General features: G+C 53.8%; 5 protein-coding genes and 1 non-coding gene across 6 annotated transcripts; 4 read left to right on the top strand and 2 right to left on the bottom strand.

Annotated features, from left to right (window-relative positions):
- Positions 1-466: 466 nt before the first annotated feature.
- M409DRAFT_64405 (uncharacterized protein) lies at positions 467-5,398 on the top strand (the record flags this gene model as incomplete). Its single annotated transcript, XM_033816063.1, has 4 exons — positions 467-627; positions 684-5,034; positions 5,132-5,226; positions 5,293-5,398. 4 exons carry the CDS (start codon positions 467-469, stop codon positions 5,396-5,398), a joined length of 4,713 nt encoding a protein of 1,570 aa, XP_033670911.1.
- Positions 5,399-5,538: 140 nt separating this feature from the next.
- Positions 5,539-5,607, top strand: M409DRAFT_t21. The gene has a single exon. It is a non-coding gene; the product is annotated as a tRNA-Gly (tRNA).
- Positions 5,608-6,053: 446 nt separating this feature from the next.
- Positions 6,054-6,769, bottom strand: M409DRAFT_64404 (uncharacterized protein; the record flags this gene model as incomplete). Its single annotated transcript, XM_033816062.1, has 2 exons — positions 6,054-6,561; positions 6,627-6,769. 2 exons carry the CDS (start codon positions 6,767-6,769, stop codon positions 6,054-6,056), a joined length of 651 nt encoding a protein of 216 aa, XP_033670910.1.
- Positions 6,770-7,782: 1,013 nt separating this feature from the next.
- Positions 7,783-11,310, bottom strand: M409DRAFT_64403 (uncharacterized protein; the record flags this gene model as incomplete). The annotated part of the gene is made up of 1 exon (XM_033816061.1): positions 7,783-11,310. The coding sequence occupies one exon, from the start codon at positions 11,308-11,310 to the stop codon at positions 7,783-7,785; it is 3,528 nt and encodes a 1,175-aa protein (XP_033670909.1).
- Positions 11,311-13,537: 2,227 nt separating this feature from the next.
- Positions 13,538-14,366, top strand: M409DRAFT_35993 (uncharacterized protein; the record flags this gene model as incomplete). Its single annotated transcript, XM_033810485.1, has 4 exons — positions 13,538-13,603; positions 13,679-13,771; positions 13,825-14,184; positions 14,235-14,366. 4 exons carry the CDS (start codon positions 13,538-13,540, stop codon positions 14,364-14,366), a joined length of 651 nt encoding a protein of 216 aa, XP_033670908.1.
- Positions 14,367-14,941: 575 nt separating this feature from the next.
- On the top strand, positions 14,942-16,500 carry M409DRAFT_64401 (uncharacterized protein; the record flags this gene model as incomplete). Its single annotated transcript, XM_033816060.1, has 5 exons — positions 14,942-15,032; positions 15,085-15,287; positions 15,350-15,836; positions 15,942-15,951; positions 15,990-16,500. 5 exons carry the CDS (start codon positions 14,942-14,944, stop codon positions 16,498-16,500), a joined length of 1,302 nt encoding a protein of 433 aa, XP_033670907.1.
- Between the last annotated feature and the right edge of the window lie 281 nt (positions 16,501-16,781).

Here is a 16,781-nt window from a genome sequence, read left to right as displayed (position 1 = left end):
TTCTGTTGCTTTCTGAATGGCAAATCTTGTCGCGTACCTCGTCGGACTCAGTCGGCCATCATGGCCGTCGATGGCAGAACAAACGAAGTACGAGTTGGAGACGAACATCGACTGGACGCGAGCGAAAACAAGCGCCAAAGTCGACAGCCTTGTGGAGGCGGGCCAGGGCATACCCGGCGCCATGTTATTCTCGGACGCGATTCGACGAAGGCCCAGCTGAAACAGATTGAAGAAGGGGGGTCGTCGAGGAGTCTGGGCAATTAAATGCCTGCCAGACTTTCCTGCCCCGTGCACGCGACTCTCACCTCATTTGCGACGCCTGTATCTACTAGCTACCTACATTTGTTTGCAACTGTATCATCTCTCGTGGCCATATCTTCCGGTTCCGTCGCCATGTCTCGCGTAGACGCCTGCCCCTGAACGTCGAAGCGAGCTTTGCCAGCGCCCGCCCGAGGGGCTTGGCAATATGACTACCGATACTAAGTACAGAGAACCTGAGGAGAGCGATGATGATGGTTCAGGCTCTCCATGCGAGGATGATCCGTCTGAGGAGTGCGAAGATGATCGCTGTGCTGGTCCCGAATTACCGATTTGGCATTGCGTAGACTGCGACAGCTCATACTGCAGGTGAGTGCTGAAGAACAGGCAATTCTTGGGAAGGGCGATATTGACGACGCTCTCAGTGACTGTTGGGGTCGGCAAGGCCCTCACAAACCGAAGAAGAAAGGCCGTGATGGTGTTCCACATGAAAAGACTAGCCCACATGTCGTTCGAAGGCTGAAAGGAATCTTGCATCCGACAAGGAACCCCCAGGAAATCCAGAAACGTCATGAGGAAGATGAGACGACAAAGTGGTTCGGCGTGTCCAAGGACCATGCTGGACGACCTGTCTTCGAGGACTATGGCCGGTATGCGACTCTCATGTCCAGCATTTCGCCAATTGAGAGCATGGGCAATCGGTATCCCCAGATTGTCTCGTTCATCGGGATCACGAATGCCGGAAAGTCGACATTGATCAAGATGCTGGTGAACCACGACGCTCAGAGTGTGAATCCCGAGAATCGAGCTATGTTCCCTTCCCCGGTAGTTGGGAGTGTGGTCAACGATACTCTTCCCACTTCCGGTGATGTACATCTCTACGCCGATCCAGCAACCCACGCAGAGCAGCTGCCGATTCTGTACGCGGACTGCGAAGGCTTCGAGGGAGGCGAACGAGTACCTCTAGGGGCTCGTGCACGGAAACGAGTCAACTCGGATCCAAAGGAAGGCCAGATAGTAAAGCCGGCCAACATCTATTCCCGTCCGATCGAGTGGGCCAACAGCGAGGAGTCTCGTCAGCGGGAGTACGCAGTCACAGCACTGTATCCACGACTGCTCTACACATTCTCAGACTGCGTCGTCTTCGTCTTACGGAACCCGAAGACCTTCCAGTCGGCCGTGTTGACGAAACTGTTGGACTGGGGTGCGAGCTCGTTGGAGAAGTCCATAAACCAGCCTGCTCTCCCCCATTGCATCGTTGCACTCAATGGCACCGACCCTGGTGTTGAGGATAAAGAATGGGATGTCAACTTCGCAACTCAGAGCTTACTATCATCCGTAAAAGGAGCGCTTGACTATGTTGAAGGCGTGCCTCGTTTCAGAGAGCTTGCAGAGTACTGGCGCAGCCTAGGCAAGCACATATACTCAGTGGAAGATCTGATTCTGCGATACTACAGCTCCTTCAAAGTCGTGCGAATCCCCAGCAAACCACGATATACCACCATCAACGACCAGATTGGCAAGCTACAGCAAATCATCAAAAGCAACTGCGAGGAGTCATTTCGAAATAAACGACGAGCACGAATGTTAACCAACGCCGACGAACTGAACGTCTACCTACAGAGTGGTTTCGACCACTTCACACAGTATCTGGACATCCCTTTTAATTTCATGAGAATATCTCTCCTGCGTAACCCCATCCCAAACGATTTTGGCGGGCACATACTACAACTTTGCACGACCATCAGCTCCCAGCAACCGAATCACCAGCACGGCCGAATAGCCTGGATCTTCGAGAAGCTGAGCGTGATGCTGGCGTCGTGCGTTCTACTCGATTGTGCTCGCTTCAGGAAAGGAAGAGTGGATGAGTTGTTCTCGAACTATGAGAAGTTCTTCGACTGGGCTATGGGAGAGTACCTCGAGATGCACTATCCTTGCTCGTACATCAGTCCAGATGGCACTCGGCAGTGTATGCTGGTCAAGGCCCGTCATCAGCCGAAAGGCCATCAAGACGAGAAGGGAATCATCGCTGCCGGAGACTACCAAGCAGCCTTCGACGCAGCCTTCTTGCCACAGTGGAAGTCCCAATTACGAGCGGCCATAGGGAGCATACAGCGAGACTTCCAGTACGAATTGGAACAAGTCTCACACAGCGCAGACGTGCCGGCAGTGCCAGAGGAGCGAATAGCTTTGGATCTACATGGAGAATATCTCAACCAGTTCTTTGAAGCAGTTGGACCAGCCTCATCGATTTGCAGCCACGCGACGTGTTTCTGCTGCTTGATGGATGTACCAGAGCATCCACTGCCTTGTGGCCATGTCTTATGCACAGCCTGCATCAAGGCGTACGGAAAGCAAACGAAGTCGAACGTGGTCGTTCCATGTTGCCCTCTACACATCGAATCGACAAGATGGGCAAAGCCAACCATCATCAAGTTCAAACCACCCGGCGCCGGTGTGCGCATTCTGTCTCTGGATGGCGGCGGTATTCGTGGCGTTGTCCAGCTTGAGGTATTGCGAGCGATCGAACAGGCGCTTGGAAGCCATCTTCCTGTACAATCGTTCTTCGACTTGATCGTCGGAACTGGAACCGGTGGCTTGATCGCTGTTGCTCTTTCGATGAAAGACCGGACCGTCGACTCATGCATTGACATGTTCGCTGCAATCGCCGAGCACGCTTTCACCCCTCGAATCAAGGGCATACCGTTCATCAGCCAGATCGCTCAAGTCTTTGGAAGCGGACCAAAGTACAAGACCAAGCCATTGTATGGTGCTCTCAAGACCGCCTTCACCGATGATGACGATCTCTTCGGACCAAGCGACAAGCGTCGTAGTGGTGCTCGTGTTGCAATGACGACCACGAGTGCCACTGGCCAGGAGACGATCCTGCTAGCCAGCTATCGGAGACCTGAGGACCTCTTCCCAGCATACTCGTTCGAACGACCGCATGATCCCAACATGGAGTTGAAGACGCATGAAGCCATCGCCGCAACTCTGGCGACTCCAGCATACTTCAGGCCGTTCGTATTTCATGGAAAGACTTATCTCGATGGTGGAATCCGCAGTGCCAACCCAGCTTTCATAGCAGATCGAGAACGTAGATTGATCTGGCCTGACGTCTCCGAGCCGGACATGTTCCTCTCGCTAGGGACTGGTCAGAACAGAATCACGGTGCTCCAGAAGCTGTCAGAGAGGCAGCCGTCCCAGACTGGCCCAGAGATAGGAGGTCCGAATTCGAAGAAGGGTGCCTCACGCTGGAGGACACGCAGAACCGACGATGTCCTGGAGGCTGAGCTCGCATGGGCAGCTTTCCGCAACTATGCTGTGAGGGAGCGGTCAGAAGCAAGAGGAAGGAGATTCATCCGCTTCAACCCCGACTTGGACCGTGAGCCACCAACGGCAGACAGCAAGTCTGACATGATGTCCCTGCAAGTCAATGTCCGGAAGCGTCTTCAGACGGCCCATCGACAGGCTGCTCTCCGGAATGTCGCACATCGACTGGTTGCTTCAAGCTTCTACTTGGATCTGCAATCCAAGGCCACTGCAGAGAAAAGCGAACAGATATGCACTGGAGTCATCACCTGTCGGTTCGAGGATGGCAGCATGGAGATGTGTGCTCTCGGCAAGGTCCTGGAAGACCAACGCAGCGATGACTTCGAGCCCTTCTTCCTGCTCAAGCCCGATCAAGATCAGGAGGATGTTGCTTTCAGGATCACACTCACCAAGAATGTCATCCGTGGCATGATGCAAAACGCCATCTTTGGACTGCCAAATCTCAGCATCCCTCTGCGAAACGAGAGCAAGGCTACATCAATCAACCTCTTCTTGTCGCCGCACGACGGCCTTGAGCCGAATGGCTTTCCAATCAGTGGATTCCCGAGAGTCTTGCTAGGAGAGCAAGCGGCTCAGAATCCAAGACGGCCAACTCGAACGAGCTCTGAGCAGCAACTGCGAAACCCACTGCATCGTCTGAGGTCTGGCGATGGCGACTCGATATCTCTCAACGGCCACCCGATCTCGACCTCTTTCACCAACAACAGCGAAGACTCCTGGCATGACACTAAGCTCTCGCAATCTTCAAGTGGAACACAAAAGTCGCTTGCTGACCTAATAGCACAGCATCAGCAGCAGAACGGGGGAAGCAGCATCAAGGGGAAGACTAACAGGTTCTGGACGTACATCGGCAACAACCACATGGCCCAACACCCAGAGATGTACACGTCCGAAGAACTCGCCAAGTTCGGCATCGCTGCGGCGAACGGAATGAACAAACCTCTTGCAGAGCTCCCGACCTCCGCGAACGAATCGTCCAACTCGTCCGAAGCCACGAGTATCACCGCTCTGCCTTCCTTGCGCTCAAGGCACGCACTACCAGCCGAGACCAACAAGATCCCCCAGCAAGGCTACTCCGAACTCGAAGCCCCTGAACGCCCAACCACCACTGACAAACCCAGCAGCCAGGGCGAACACCGTGAGTTCTACGCTCTCGCCCGGGAACATGCCAGATCACAGGTTGATCTCTCGCAGCCGTTGTCACCTACTAAACCCCAGCACCAACACCCCGCCATCACGCTCAGACCCGCCACGTACGTCCCCACAGGGGTGTCATCATCCAACAATAACAACAACAACAACCACAAAAAGCCCACGACCGGCCAACGTCTCGAAATCCCCAGCATGTGCGAGACGGAATTCGAGGAGGACTCAGATTGGGTGTCGACATACAGTGGAGAGGAGGACAATTGCGCCGAAGCGCACGTCAGTCCGGTGATGCAGGTACGCCACACCCGCAGTACGATCGACTCGATTATGAGTCTGTATCGAGAGAATGGGATGGTTAGTTGACGTTTGGGTGTGTTTTGTGTGCGTTTAGTTTCCGTCTGTGTTCCCGAGCCGTGCGAGTAGTAAGGGGGGCTTTGAGAGGGGCGCGTTGGAGAGCGCTATTGAGGATAGTTTGCCGGATGAGAGGTGAGTTCTCGGCTATAGACTTTTCTTTGTGGGCGAGAATGGAGAGACTGACGAGTTGATGTGTAGTACCGCCACAGCTCTCGATCGATGGCTCCAGTCTCAGAAGAGCACCAACTCCCTGAGACCCAAAAACGGACGCTTGAACGTCGTGCAGGAAGAAGTCGACGAATGAGGAAGGAACGAAGTCCCCTCTTTCACCCCAACCTATATGTACTTCCAACGATACTGGGCCCGGATCCAATGAGCAAAGCCCAGCACTGTTGGTCAGTCCAGAGTTGAACCCTTCAAGATGTCCATATGACTGATATCGAGACACAGGTCTAACGGTTATGATTGCCGCTTCCCAAGCGGCAGAAGCGGGTTCGACTCCCGTACAGTGCAATGGACGCACACGCATCGTTTTGCTATTTGATAGGGCGTTGGGTGATATGGAGGGATGAAGGGACGTCTGAAGAAGGACGGGGTGGGAGGCTTGTTTGTTCAATGGAACTTTTTTGATGGGTTGCGTAAATCTGATTCTTTTTGGTTTGTGTGAAGAGATACCTTCGACTGCTTCTATGTACATTCGATGCAAATATGTGCGGAGTTGAATGTAAAGGTGAAGCAGAAAGAGTCGCTATGCCATATCGTTGAATTGTGCGCTTCTTATCAAATCTCGCAAACCCCCCCTCATTCATGTAGTAACGCCGTCTATGATCGCTGAAACGCTGAATCTTCGTCTTGATCGATCGTTCGTCATGCTGTCGTAGATCATGCATGCCCTCATCGCACATCGTATGTCTCTTAGCCTCCAACTACGCCTTCATAAGCGCCCTGTCGAACCCGTATCATGACCTTCTATAATGCCCCGGCATAGGCACCGTCGGTAACGGCGGCGTCCTCCCTCCACCCCCTCGACTCCTACTCCTCCTCCTCGCCTTCCTCCCCTGCTCCTTAACACCCATATCCACACTCTCCCTCCTCTCCTTCACGGCCTTCCTCGCGCCCTCCTTCGCCGGCGCCCCAAACCGCGGCTCCCGAATCGCAGGCGCCTTATCACTCGGCAACCCAAACTCCACCAGCCCGAAATAGTAATCCAGCACTTCCGGGTAGCGCAGACAGGAGGTGCGCCAGTCTTGGTCGACGCCTTGTTGGAGGATGGTGTTGGCTTGCTCGATTTGCGAGTGGATTAGTTGGAGCTGGGCGGGTTGGAGGGGTGGGCGCCCGTTGTAGCGGTGGTAGAGGGTGTAGTAGGGGAGGGTTTGGAGGTAGTTTCTGTGGGCTTCCATGCGCATGGAGCGGAGCGCGTGGAAGGTTGTGATGATTTGGTTGCGGGCGTGGTTGAGGATCCAGTCACTGTTCATCCATACTATCAGCGAGAACTGGCGCGTTGAGCTTGGGGGTGGTGATTGGGGACGCACCGTATCCTCTGATACCCTTCCCATCTTTCCATGGCCTGGTTCAGCGCCAGCTCTAATCTCTGTCCTTCGTGGGGACATTCTGGGAAGGGCGGGGCTCCGCAGATGGCGCAGCTGGCTTCCACCTCCACCGGTCCTGTGGCCATGAGGCCGACCATCGACCTCGGGGTATATCACCTTCCTCCGTGACTCCTCTGCGCCGTCTTGTGTCCAGTCGGTATACTCTTCTCTTTCCGGGACAAGTCACGGCCCTGAGCTCCTCCCAGCAAGAATCCGTCAGAGCGCGCAGCGAGTGGTACGATCAGGTGAGGTGAGGTGAGTTGTGGATATGACGAATAACAGCAGAGAACAACAAAAGCCACACAATCGAAGCCCAAAGACAAAAAGGTACAACTCGGACTACTTAGCCATGGGGTATCCCTCATCCGCAGAAGTCAGAGAAGCACAGCACCAGCCGGCCGCATCGTCTCGCTCACCAGCAGCCGACGACCGCCCACAACGCAGCAGACAAGAGCCAGACACTAGTACCTGCACCTTCGTGTCTCCATATAACGTCGTTGCTTTTGGCGGGCCATCCGACCCTCCCAAGCTGACGTCCCGATTGGGCTTCGCTATGCAAGTATGCGTTGGCGTTGGATCCCTATGCCACTTTGATGAGTGTATCGTGATGGGTTTGATGGGGCCGCCAATGGGTTCTTTGATGGGGTTCGCTGGCGAGTACTGGCTTGTGAGAAGTCATGCTGGGGAAGCATAGCAGTGTTTTGAATGCTGTTGAGACGTGAAGGGAGACATGTCGTTGAAGAGGACGTTCTTGGCATTGGGAGGAGCCGAGGTCAAGAAATATGGCACAGTTTTTGCGGGAGTGTTCTTTTGGCACATCTGGTGCCTCCGTTCCTTTCCTCTGTCTATACACTGTCGAATAACTAAACTAGTCTCATCATACCCCCATTCGTAGCTCATATCATCGATGCATTCCACCTCAACTGTGAACAGGAGGGATTCCTTAAACGCCCAAACACCTCGCTCAAAAAGACTTTTCCCTAACCCGGCCTGGGCCCCATGACAACTATGTCGTACAGGCACTTTTTGCAGTACTGATGACTGCTTCCCCGAAATCAGAAAGATATCAAACCCAACCGAAACACCATAAGCATGCTCGTCATGCTACACATCGAGGAGAGACCGGCCTGTGATCCCCGTTCGTGGAAGGGGGCTTCGAAGAACGGGCCGAGTTCTCGAAGGAGGTCGTTGATAACTGAGGACCTGCAGTGGTACCAGCTGGCTGAGCATTCAATACTATCGTCGTGTTCGTACCGCTGCCTCTGCGTTCCTCGGGCGGCGTCGCGTCTTCGGTCTCTTCCGGTATAGGCGCACAGTATTCTTTCAGCACCTTCTTCAACTGCGGCCGGCGGATCGGCTTCGACAAGAAGTAGTTCATGCCGGAATCAAGACAATCCTTCACATTGCTCTCTTCAGCGAAGGCCGTCAGGGCGACGATTGGCGCTTGATAACCGATTTCTCGGATCAGCTTCGTACTTTGAAGCCCGTCGACGTTTGGCATCTGCACGTCCATGAAGATGAGGTTGAAAGGATGAGGGTCGTCACCACGCATCGACTCCTTCACAAGGTCAAGAGCTTCTTGGCCGTCCTTAGCGATTGTGACATCGTATATGTCCTCAAGTTTGAGCATCCGAAGAACGACTTCTTGGTTCACCTTGTTGTCCTCGGCTACCAAGACACGGATCCGCGCGCCACGTGTTGCTTGAGAAGCTATCTGTTGCATGGCGGCGGGCTGAGATCCAGGCGATTCCATAGGCTGACTGGCAGCAAAGAATGGTTGGCTCAGACCTACAAGACGTGGTTGTGAGTCACTCCCCATGCTGCCGTTGACTGCTTGTCGTGGAGGTTGATGTAGTTCTGGAGGTGTCGAAGCTTTTTCGTCGTATTCAGGGGGAGCATGTCCAAGCAACCCTTCGATATCGTCTATCGAAGATGTTCGACTGATACTGTCCATGCGATCCACGGCAGAGCTGGCCGAACTGTCTGATCGAGTCTGAGTATGTCTCAGGGGAATCTTCATGGTGAACCTGCTTCCCAATCCGAGCGTGCTTTGGACTCTCATTGTCCCACGCATGAGGTTTGCAAGCTGCGAGCAGATACTGAGCCCGAGGCCGGTTCCGCCAAATTTCTTGCTCAAGCTGAGATCGCCCTGGACGAAGGGTTCAAAGATCTTGTCCAACAAAGTGTCTGGGATGCCAGGCCCAGTGTCTGCCACTTCGAACTCGAAATACACATAACGGCCGGGAGGTGGCGACGATGCTCGTTCACTTGCTGACACGCATGCCAGAGCGTGCGGCTTGTCTTTTGCGTTGATTGCGTTGGCCGTATGTATCTTCGAAATCGTCGACATCCCGTCGGACGCTCTATGCCGTGATGAGCGCTGTCTTGATTGCCTCGAGTTGAATGATGACTTGCGGCTGCCGAGATCGGGAATTTCTGGCAAACATCGAATAGTCAGAACAACAGACCCATCGGCCGGGGTGAACTTGAGAGCATTTGACACCAAATTGATGACAACCTGAAGTATGCGATGAACGTCGCCCCACAACACCATGTCTCGGATTCGCCCAGTGCCTGGAGGGCCTTGCTCATTGCGCTCGGGCTTTGAATCTTCGTTGCCAAACTGGTTGATACCATCAAAATCCACCTTCAGCTTTATGTTGCTCTCTTTCGCCTGCTTGTCGAAGATCGCAAGAGTCTGCGAGCTGATATCGCGTAGTCGAAACTCTCTCTCGTCCAGACTGAGAGATTGCCCGACTTGATTCTTGCTGAACGTAAGCAGGTCCGTCAAAAGATTCAGCAAAAGGTCTCCACTCTTGTAGATGATCCCCAAGGAGCGCTTCAGGCGTATTGGATCGTCCTCCTGCATGCAGACTGCGCACATGCCGAGAATCCCATTTAGTGGCGTCTTCAGCTCGTGGCTAATGTTGGCAATAAAGAGCGTTTTGCTCTCGTTTGCGGCTTCTGCGGCCTTCTTGCTCTGTTCTAGTTCTGCCGTTCGTTGTTGTACGCGATCCTCAAGCTTCGAATACTGCATCATGAGTTCGTCTGACATCTCATTGAATGTAGACGTCAGCTCCGACAACTCGTCACGAATCCAATACTTTCGTTCCTTGACCTTTGCAGGAATGCGGAATGCTCGCTTTCTTCTCTCCTCGCGCCGCGCGTTGTAGCTTTCCTGACGTTTCTGTTTCCATCGCGTGATGGAATGAGCGAAGGTGATACCTTCCTTTCTAGCCATCACAACAGTCTCTTCTTCGTTTGGGCCGTCATTTGTCGGCGCCATCATGGAGCCAAAGCTTGAGCGACTCTGTGACCCCGGGGGCTCGACGGACCGTATAGTGGCCTGCCGCAACCTCACGATAGGTAAGCTGGCAAAATGCGCCAAAGGGTACGCAATGACCGCCATGAGTCCTGCTGTTGCAAAAACACAGGCCAGAATCACGTCCCTGAGCTGATTGATGGGCTGCCACACCTCTTTCCGTGACAGCTCGACAATAACGACCCAGTTGACGATGGAAGTATCAGCCAGGGCGTAGCCAACGGAGACTGGAACTTTGGCTTCGTTTTTGGCCTTCACTGTCCCTCCAGAGTTATCGGATGCGTTGCGAGCGGCGGCTTCCAGGGCCTTGTTGATGACAGGGTATTCGGTAGAGTTGAAAGCTGCATTGGGTGTACCTTGCACATGGTTTGGATGGCGCGAGTGATACGTATCGTTGAGAGGAACGATGTACCGAACTTGAAGATCTTGCTGCTGATCGTGTTCTGCATTCTCCATCACACTGCTCGCGAAAACGTTGGATGAATTGGCCGGCCCCAAGATCAAGGTCTCTCCAGTATTGCCGAGTCCCTCGCGAGAGTCTATCACCGCCGAGATCAACCTGGCGTCCATGGCCACTGTCAGCCAGCCCAACAGGTCCGTAGTGTTTGTGTTATTCACGATCGGCATTGTCAGCGAAACCATGGAAAAGGTGTCATTGACAGGCCAGGGTCCTAGGACCAGCGTGAAGGTTGTGCTAGGTGATCCAGGTTGCAAAACAACATTGCCGTAGGAAGCTTCGGGGACGGAAACTCCCACATCGTTGGGAGCGACCGAATAAGTCAGATTGGGGTACAGTTGGGTTGGATAGCCGAGCTCGTCATCGCCGAGCGTGACTTGTGATCCGTTTGGGTATTGGTACGGAAGTGGGATCTCCCCCATGATATTCTGTGCCGTGGCATTGAGCAATCCATAAGGACCACCGACACCTGTAGCATTCTTTCCGTACACTCTAGCCTGCAGCAAGAGTGATTGTCCTTGGGAACTCTCGCCTCCTATGGCAGCTTGCAAGTCTGCTAACGAATTGGCCCAGTTCTCGGATGTGTTGTTACCAACATCGTTGTACCGTTTCAATGCATTCTGAATCAAAACTCTTGAGCTGACAAAACCAGCACTCGTCTGCATGACATCGAGGTTGGAAGCCAGCTGGGCGGCTTTGAGGGACGCTGTCTGGGCAAGGCGCTCGGCCCGTAATCGGAGGACGAAGTTGTGTGTGGTAATCCATACTGCGATTGAGATGACGGCAAGTCCAATTAGTGAAGCAAGAAGTATCAAGCTGCCGAGCTGGACTCTGATCGGGATTCGCATGGTCATGCACAGTCCTGGCCGGACGAGGTAGGACGTGCAATGCCCTCTGATTCAAGCCGCGAATGGCGAGATGGTGAATGTTCGTCGAACATGCAGTCGTCCGGTCAGGCTCCCGGGCTTGCACGGCCTACCCTTGGAGTCTGGCGAGCAGGCCGACGTCTGCAGGGTAGCGAATGTCGCACGCCAGACGAGGGCGATGTCATTGGTGTCACTGGGCTGTTCGAGAGACGGAGTGATGTGCCATGAGGAAGGGTAGTGAGAAGATCGGTGGTGTGCCCTGCTCCGGAGGCGCGGTAACCTCTCGTTCAGGTCCAGCAGCTAGTTTCAATAGGCGTGCATATGCGGCGGCAGCTCCAGTGCTCGATTCGGCGACGACGACAACACTTGTAGTGGCGGCAAAACGGTATCGATGGCTCAGTGAAGTGTTGAGGATCGGAAAGGTAGGTGCAGCACAGGGGGTCGGTAGCTGGAGAGAATGGGTGCGGTTGTTGGAGACTGCGGAGCGAGTGGAGTGGGAGATACCAAAGCCACGGACCACATGCAGCCCACACCCCGGATCTCTCAGGATGGGCCAGACCACATTCCAGCCGTATACACACATCAGCTTGCTGATAACTTTTGATTATACTTTCCGCGTCTTCCTTGAATGTGATATCGGTGCATGGAAGAACGCTCTTTGCCACTGGCGCTCGCTGCCTTCCCTCTGCCGTCTTGTTGGTTCTCAAAAACAACGACAGAGTTGCGAATTGCCTGTCGCTGATCCTCCGCAAGAGACTAGAACTACTGTAGACGGTCGGCTCGCCCCGTCTCGCCAGAAAACCTTGCTAGGTGGCGTGGGATCGCTTCCTCAAAAACGTGGCCACCACAGCGTTGAATCACTTGAGCGCCGGCTGCAACGATGGCGTTTGAGAAGCGATACGGATGCCATGGAAGTGCTCAGAGCTGTCGAGAGACCCGCTTATTGCCTGGTCGATCTGACTGCAAACCACCTGATGTGAATCTTTCCGTCAGGCGATTTCAAGAAATCAACCGTGAGAAGCGAAAGCGAGCTCATCTGTATAATCTTACCTCAAACTTCAGATTTAGAACAGGACCATAAACTTCTCACATAGCCCATCCAGACCGCTGCTTTTCGCCCTCTTTGCGCTCCAAGTCAGGTCATACAGCTTTCATCTTGCAGATGAGATTCATCATCGGCGCGATCACCTGTTTGACAGCTGACGGTTTGGTGTAGCTGATAATCCGGTGAAAGGTCATGCCGTACAGCCCCGAGAACCCAACGACACGCCACAGAACAGATGCGTCCATTTTGCCGAGGGCCGCAGTCCGCCAGGCTGCACAATGCGCGATTCATGGGACGACCGATAGTGGACTCCCAAAGCAGGATGGAATTTTCGCTTCTTAGAGTGTAATTCAATGCTTCCATGGTCTCCATCCTCGCCAGAACGCATACTAGCAGCCTGCCCACAAGTGGTTTGGCGGACCGTAGAGAGAACGCCCGGTTGAGCATGAATTGGACGCACATGAGCCGCTCAGCTGCCGGAGGCTCTGTCATCTTCCAGTTCAGTTCCCAGTACTTGGGTCAAGAATGAACAGATGAGGGAAAGTTAGCTCAATGCTCCTGGATCTGCTTTTAAACCTTTCCATGAACCAGAGGGTTGTCGAAGGCGGTACCTATGGGAGGCGCCATCCATCTATAAGGGCGCTCAAGGCGGCACTGGTCAATCAAGATCACTCAATTGATGTGACGATAGCGCTGAAAGTACTGTATGGTAGCAGTGGACGTCCCATCTCCGTCACTTCTTTCGAAGCAAATTCAAGCTGTTTCATCTGTCCTGGGGTAAACGTCGCCAGATTCCACCACTTGTGCCATCAGTAGTCGTCATCGTCGGTGGCAGCATGTGAGAAGATGTCGTTGATGGAAATCTTCACTTATCGCTGCTGAAGAAGGAAGCATGAACTCGTGAAGATTGTGACGAGGGGAAGGCGTCACGTGCGTCGCCAAAGCAACCCAACGTCTGTGCACGGACCACTGCCGCAACTCGTTTTTTGATTCCGCTGTTTGACATCAACCGACGTACTCTCACAAAACACACACTCACATCCACCACCAACAACCTACCCCCACCCGACTTCGAGCGCACCAAACACATCCGCGACACTCGGATCCTTTGCAGCACGAGCTCGACAGACTGACCACACCCACACACCACGCGACATCATCAACATGGCGGAAGCTCAGCAGACTCCCACTTTCAAGCTCGTTCTTTGCGGTGATGGCGGCACTGGCAAGGTAAGTGACAATCAGGCATCGATCTGAGTGTAGAGATGTTTTGGGATTTACAGCTGACACAACCTTATCATCCAGACCACCTTCGTCAAGCGCCATCTGACTGGAGAGTTCGAGAAGAAGTACATCGCCACGCTCGGTGTCGAGGTTCACCCTCTCGGCTTCACCACCGTAAGCAAAAGCAGAGAACAAGTTGAATGAGACGGGCACTAATGGATATGTAGAACCTCGGCCAGATCCAGTTCGATGTCTGGGATACCGCGGGGCAGGAGAAGTTCGGTGGTCTCCGTGACGGCTACTACATCAACGGCCAGTGCGGTATCATCATGTTCGACGTCACTTCCCGCATCACGTACAAGAACGTCCCCAACTGGCACCGTGACCTCGTCCGTGTCTGCGAGAACATCCCGATCGTCCTTACCGGCAACAAGGTCGACGTGAAGGAGCGCAAGGTCAAGGCGAAGACCATCACCTTCCACCGCAAGAAGAACCTCCAGTACTACGACATCTCCGCCAAGTCCAACTACAACTTCGAGAAGCCATTCCTGTGGCTCGCACGCAAGCTGGTCGGCAACCAGTCTCTTGTAAGTAGGCGTCCATCTATCAGCCAGGCATCTCAGCTAACTTGTTTCAGGACTTCGTCGCTGCCCCAGCTCTTGCCCCACCAGAGGTCCAGGTCGACCAGGCCGCTATGGAGCAGTACCAGAAGGAGATGGCGGACGCGGCTCAGATGCCACTGCCCGACGAGGACGATGCCGACTTGTAAGAGGTGTCTACTACAACTTACGATGTCATGGCTCGAGGAGAGGTTTAGGACGAGTGGAGGTTGCACATAGCGGGCCAGTGCTCACACGAGCGAGCTCCAGCTGAAATGAAGGTCATACGGACCCGGCGAAGGACATGGCTAGCGGTTTGTGCTTTCTACTTCAAGCTACTTCACGATGAACGAGAACATTACACCCCATGTTCTCCTGCAGCTCACACACGGGCTCGATCTTGCAAAGCAATGGCGCTCACGACGCCATGCTACATGCACGATCTTTAGATAGACGAATCATCAGTACCCCAAAAAGTTCGTTGACACGAAGCAGGTTCCGTTCCTTCCCTGCACCTTCCACAATCACATGAAGCTGCAACGCGTTCCTGCCTCGCCGGGAGCCAGACAAGGAAGCCGCAAATTCTCCACCGCCATCATGCAATTGGCTTCAGCGCGACCTCGAATAATCTGAACAATCCTGTATTTTCGCGTGCACCACACAACTGCCATCTCAACCTTGATTCCGTGGGACACACTTCAACTGCTACCACCCTCAAAAACCTCGGAACCGTCGCAGCGCCAAGATGGAGGATGGTACTTCGTCCAAACTCATTCCCACGTTGGGTACGCAACGCCGCGGCAACCATGGCGCTCATCTCACCGATAGCATCAAAGGTAGGCGTATCCTCCAGGAGCTGCAGAACCGATCACCGCTGAACATATCCAGTGGCCCCTGCTGTCGAGATTCATCATCTTCGAAACCTCGAGATCACATTCCACCGCACCGTAAGAGTCGCCGACGATGGCAAGACGAGCAGCCTGCCTCCAAATCTGGGCCGATTTCCCATCTTCAACACCGCCGACTTCGACCAATTGCCAGCTGCCATGGCTGCAAAGGGAGGATTTCTCATCCCCATGTATCAGCGTGAGGTGCGAGCAGCAGACCACCTACATCCTCATGCATTTGAACACTGACTAGCGAGTCTTGGTAGGCCATGTGGATGTCTTTCCGCGCTACTCGGCCTTTTGCCATCAAGGTCTACGTAGGAGGAGTCAATGCTATGTCAGGCGAGCCCGCTACAGAGACGCTTGCCACCCTTCAGCGTCGTTTCCGGCGCATGCAGCTGGGCAAGAGCATTCAGGACTACATTGCTATTCCCAAGCAGTTGTGGCTTGATGGCATTGCCAGTGAGGATGGCAAAGTTCGTCAGTTCGTGGCTATGCCGGTGGAAGAGGGTTACTCCATCGAGGCTCAGATCACCGGACTGGACATGATCGGCGGCATCCAGATTGAGGTTACACCCTCGAAGCAGAGACCCGTCTTCGAAATCTTCATTAAGACTCTCACCGGCAGAGTTTTCTCCCTGAACGTGAGAGCTGAGTACATCATCGAAAAGGTGAAGTCGATGATTGAAGACAAGGAAGGAATACCAGTGGACCAGCAGCGCCTCATCTATATTGGCAAGCAACTCGAAGATGGTAAGTTGGAGGCATCTCTTTGCAAAGCGCCGCGCTTACACAATGTTTCTCGTATAGGTCGCACCATTGGATATTACTGTCTGCTCGAGGTAAGAGCATCTGAAGAAACATCACAGTACGTGGTAAAGGTGTCTGACATTCGAAATAGGGCAGCACCATTCACCTTGTCCTTCGTCTTCGCGGGGGTGGAGATCCTTCCAGAATGAGGGATCCGAGTTCCACAATGAGCGTCTCCGCTGGAGGACTTATCCGTCAGACAATTGTGAAGGACTCATACCATCCGGAACTCTGGAATCCGACGAATGGCTCTATCTTCAATGTCCAGATTTTGAACTCCAACACGTTCAAGCAGATCACGGGCATGGATCCTCCAGAGTCGCCCATCTCGGCGCAGACGTATGCAGCGTGCGGCGCTCCGTATTTCGAGGTCTACGATGAGAAGCCATCCGGTATCAAGGGTGATTTTGAAGGTATCAAGTCTGTCAACGAGCAAGATGAGGGCGGCCAGCAAACCGCCGACAAGGCGAAGGCTATTGCGGATGTCTCCGAGGTCGCGGACAGACCTGTCGTCCTCCTCGACGATAAGGGCTCGTGCATCGAATTCCGTCCTTTGAAGAAGATGGAGGAAGAGGTTCGCCGGCGCCTTGGTGATATGTGCATCTAAAGCGCTCCAAGGGAGTAGCAGTGAAGCATCAACAATACAAGAGGAGTCGTATGTTTGCTTTGCCACCTGGCATCCCCTGAGACCTGCAGGGTCACATGCATGCAACGCTTTTACGTCCACGGGTAGCTAAAGGAATGGATTTGCTCACAGTCTTTGTCAGATCGACGTTCACATGACGCGCGCAACATCCTCTTCACGTTGCTGCTCTACCTACTCTCCATGTCGACCTGGTTTCTCCGAGCGTCATCTCGCACGTCCGTAACCACCTTTCACGCGCGGGC

The sequence above is a fragment of the Zasmidium cellare genome (genome assembly GCF_010093935.1).
Source record: "Zasmidium cellare ATCC 36951 unplaced genomic scaffold M409scaffold_8, whole genome shotgun sequence".
Classification (NCBI taxonomy): Eukaryota; Fungi; Ascomycota; class Dothideomycetes; order Mycosphaerellales; family Mycosphaerellaceae; genus Zasmidium; species Zasmidium cellare.
The sequence above is the reverse complement of the archived record's forward strand: the minus strand, read 5'-3'. Positions and strand labels throughout refer to the sequence as shown.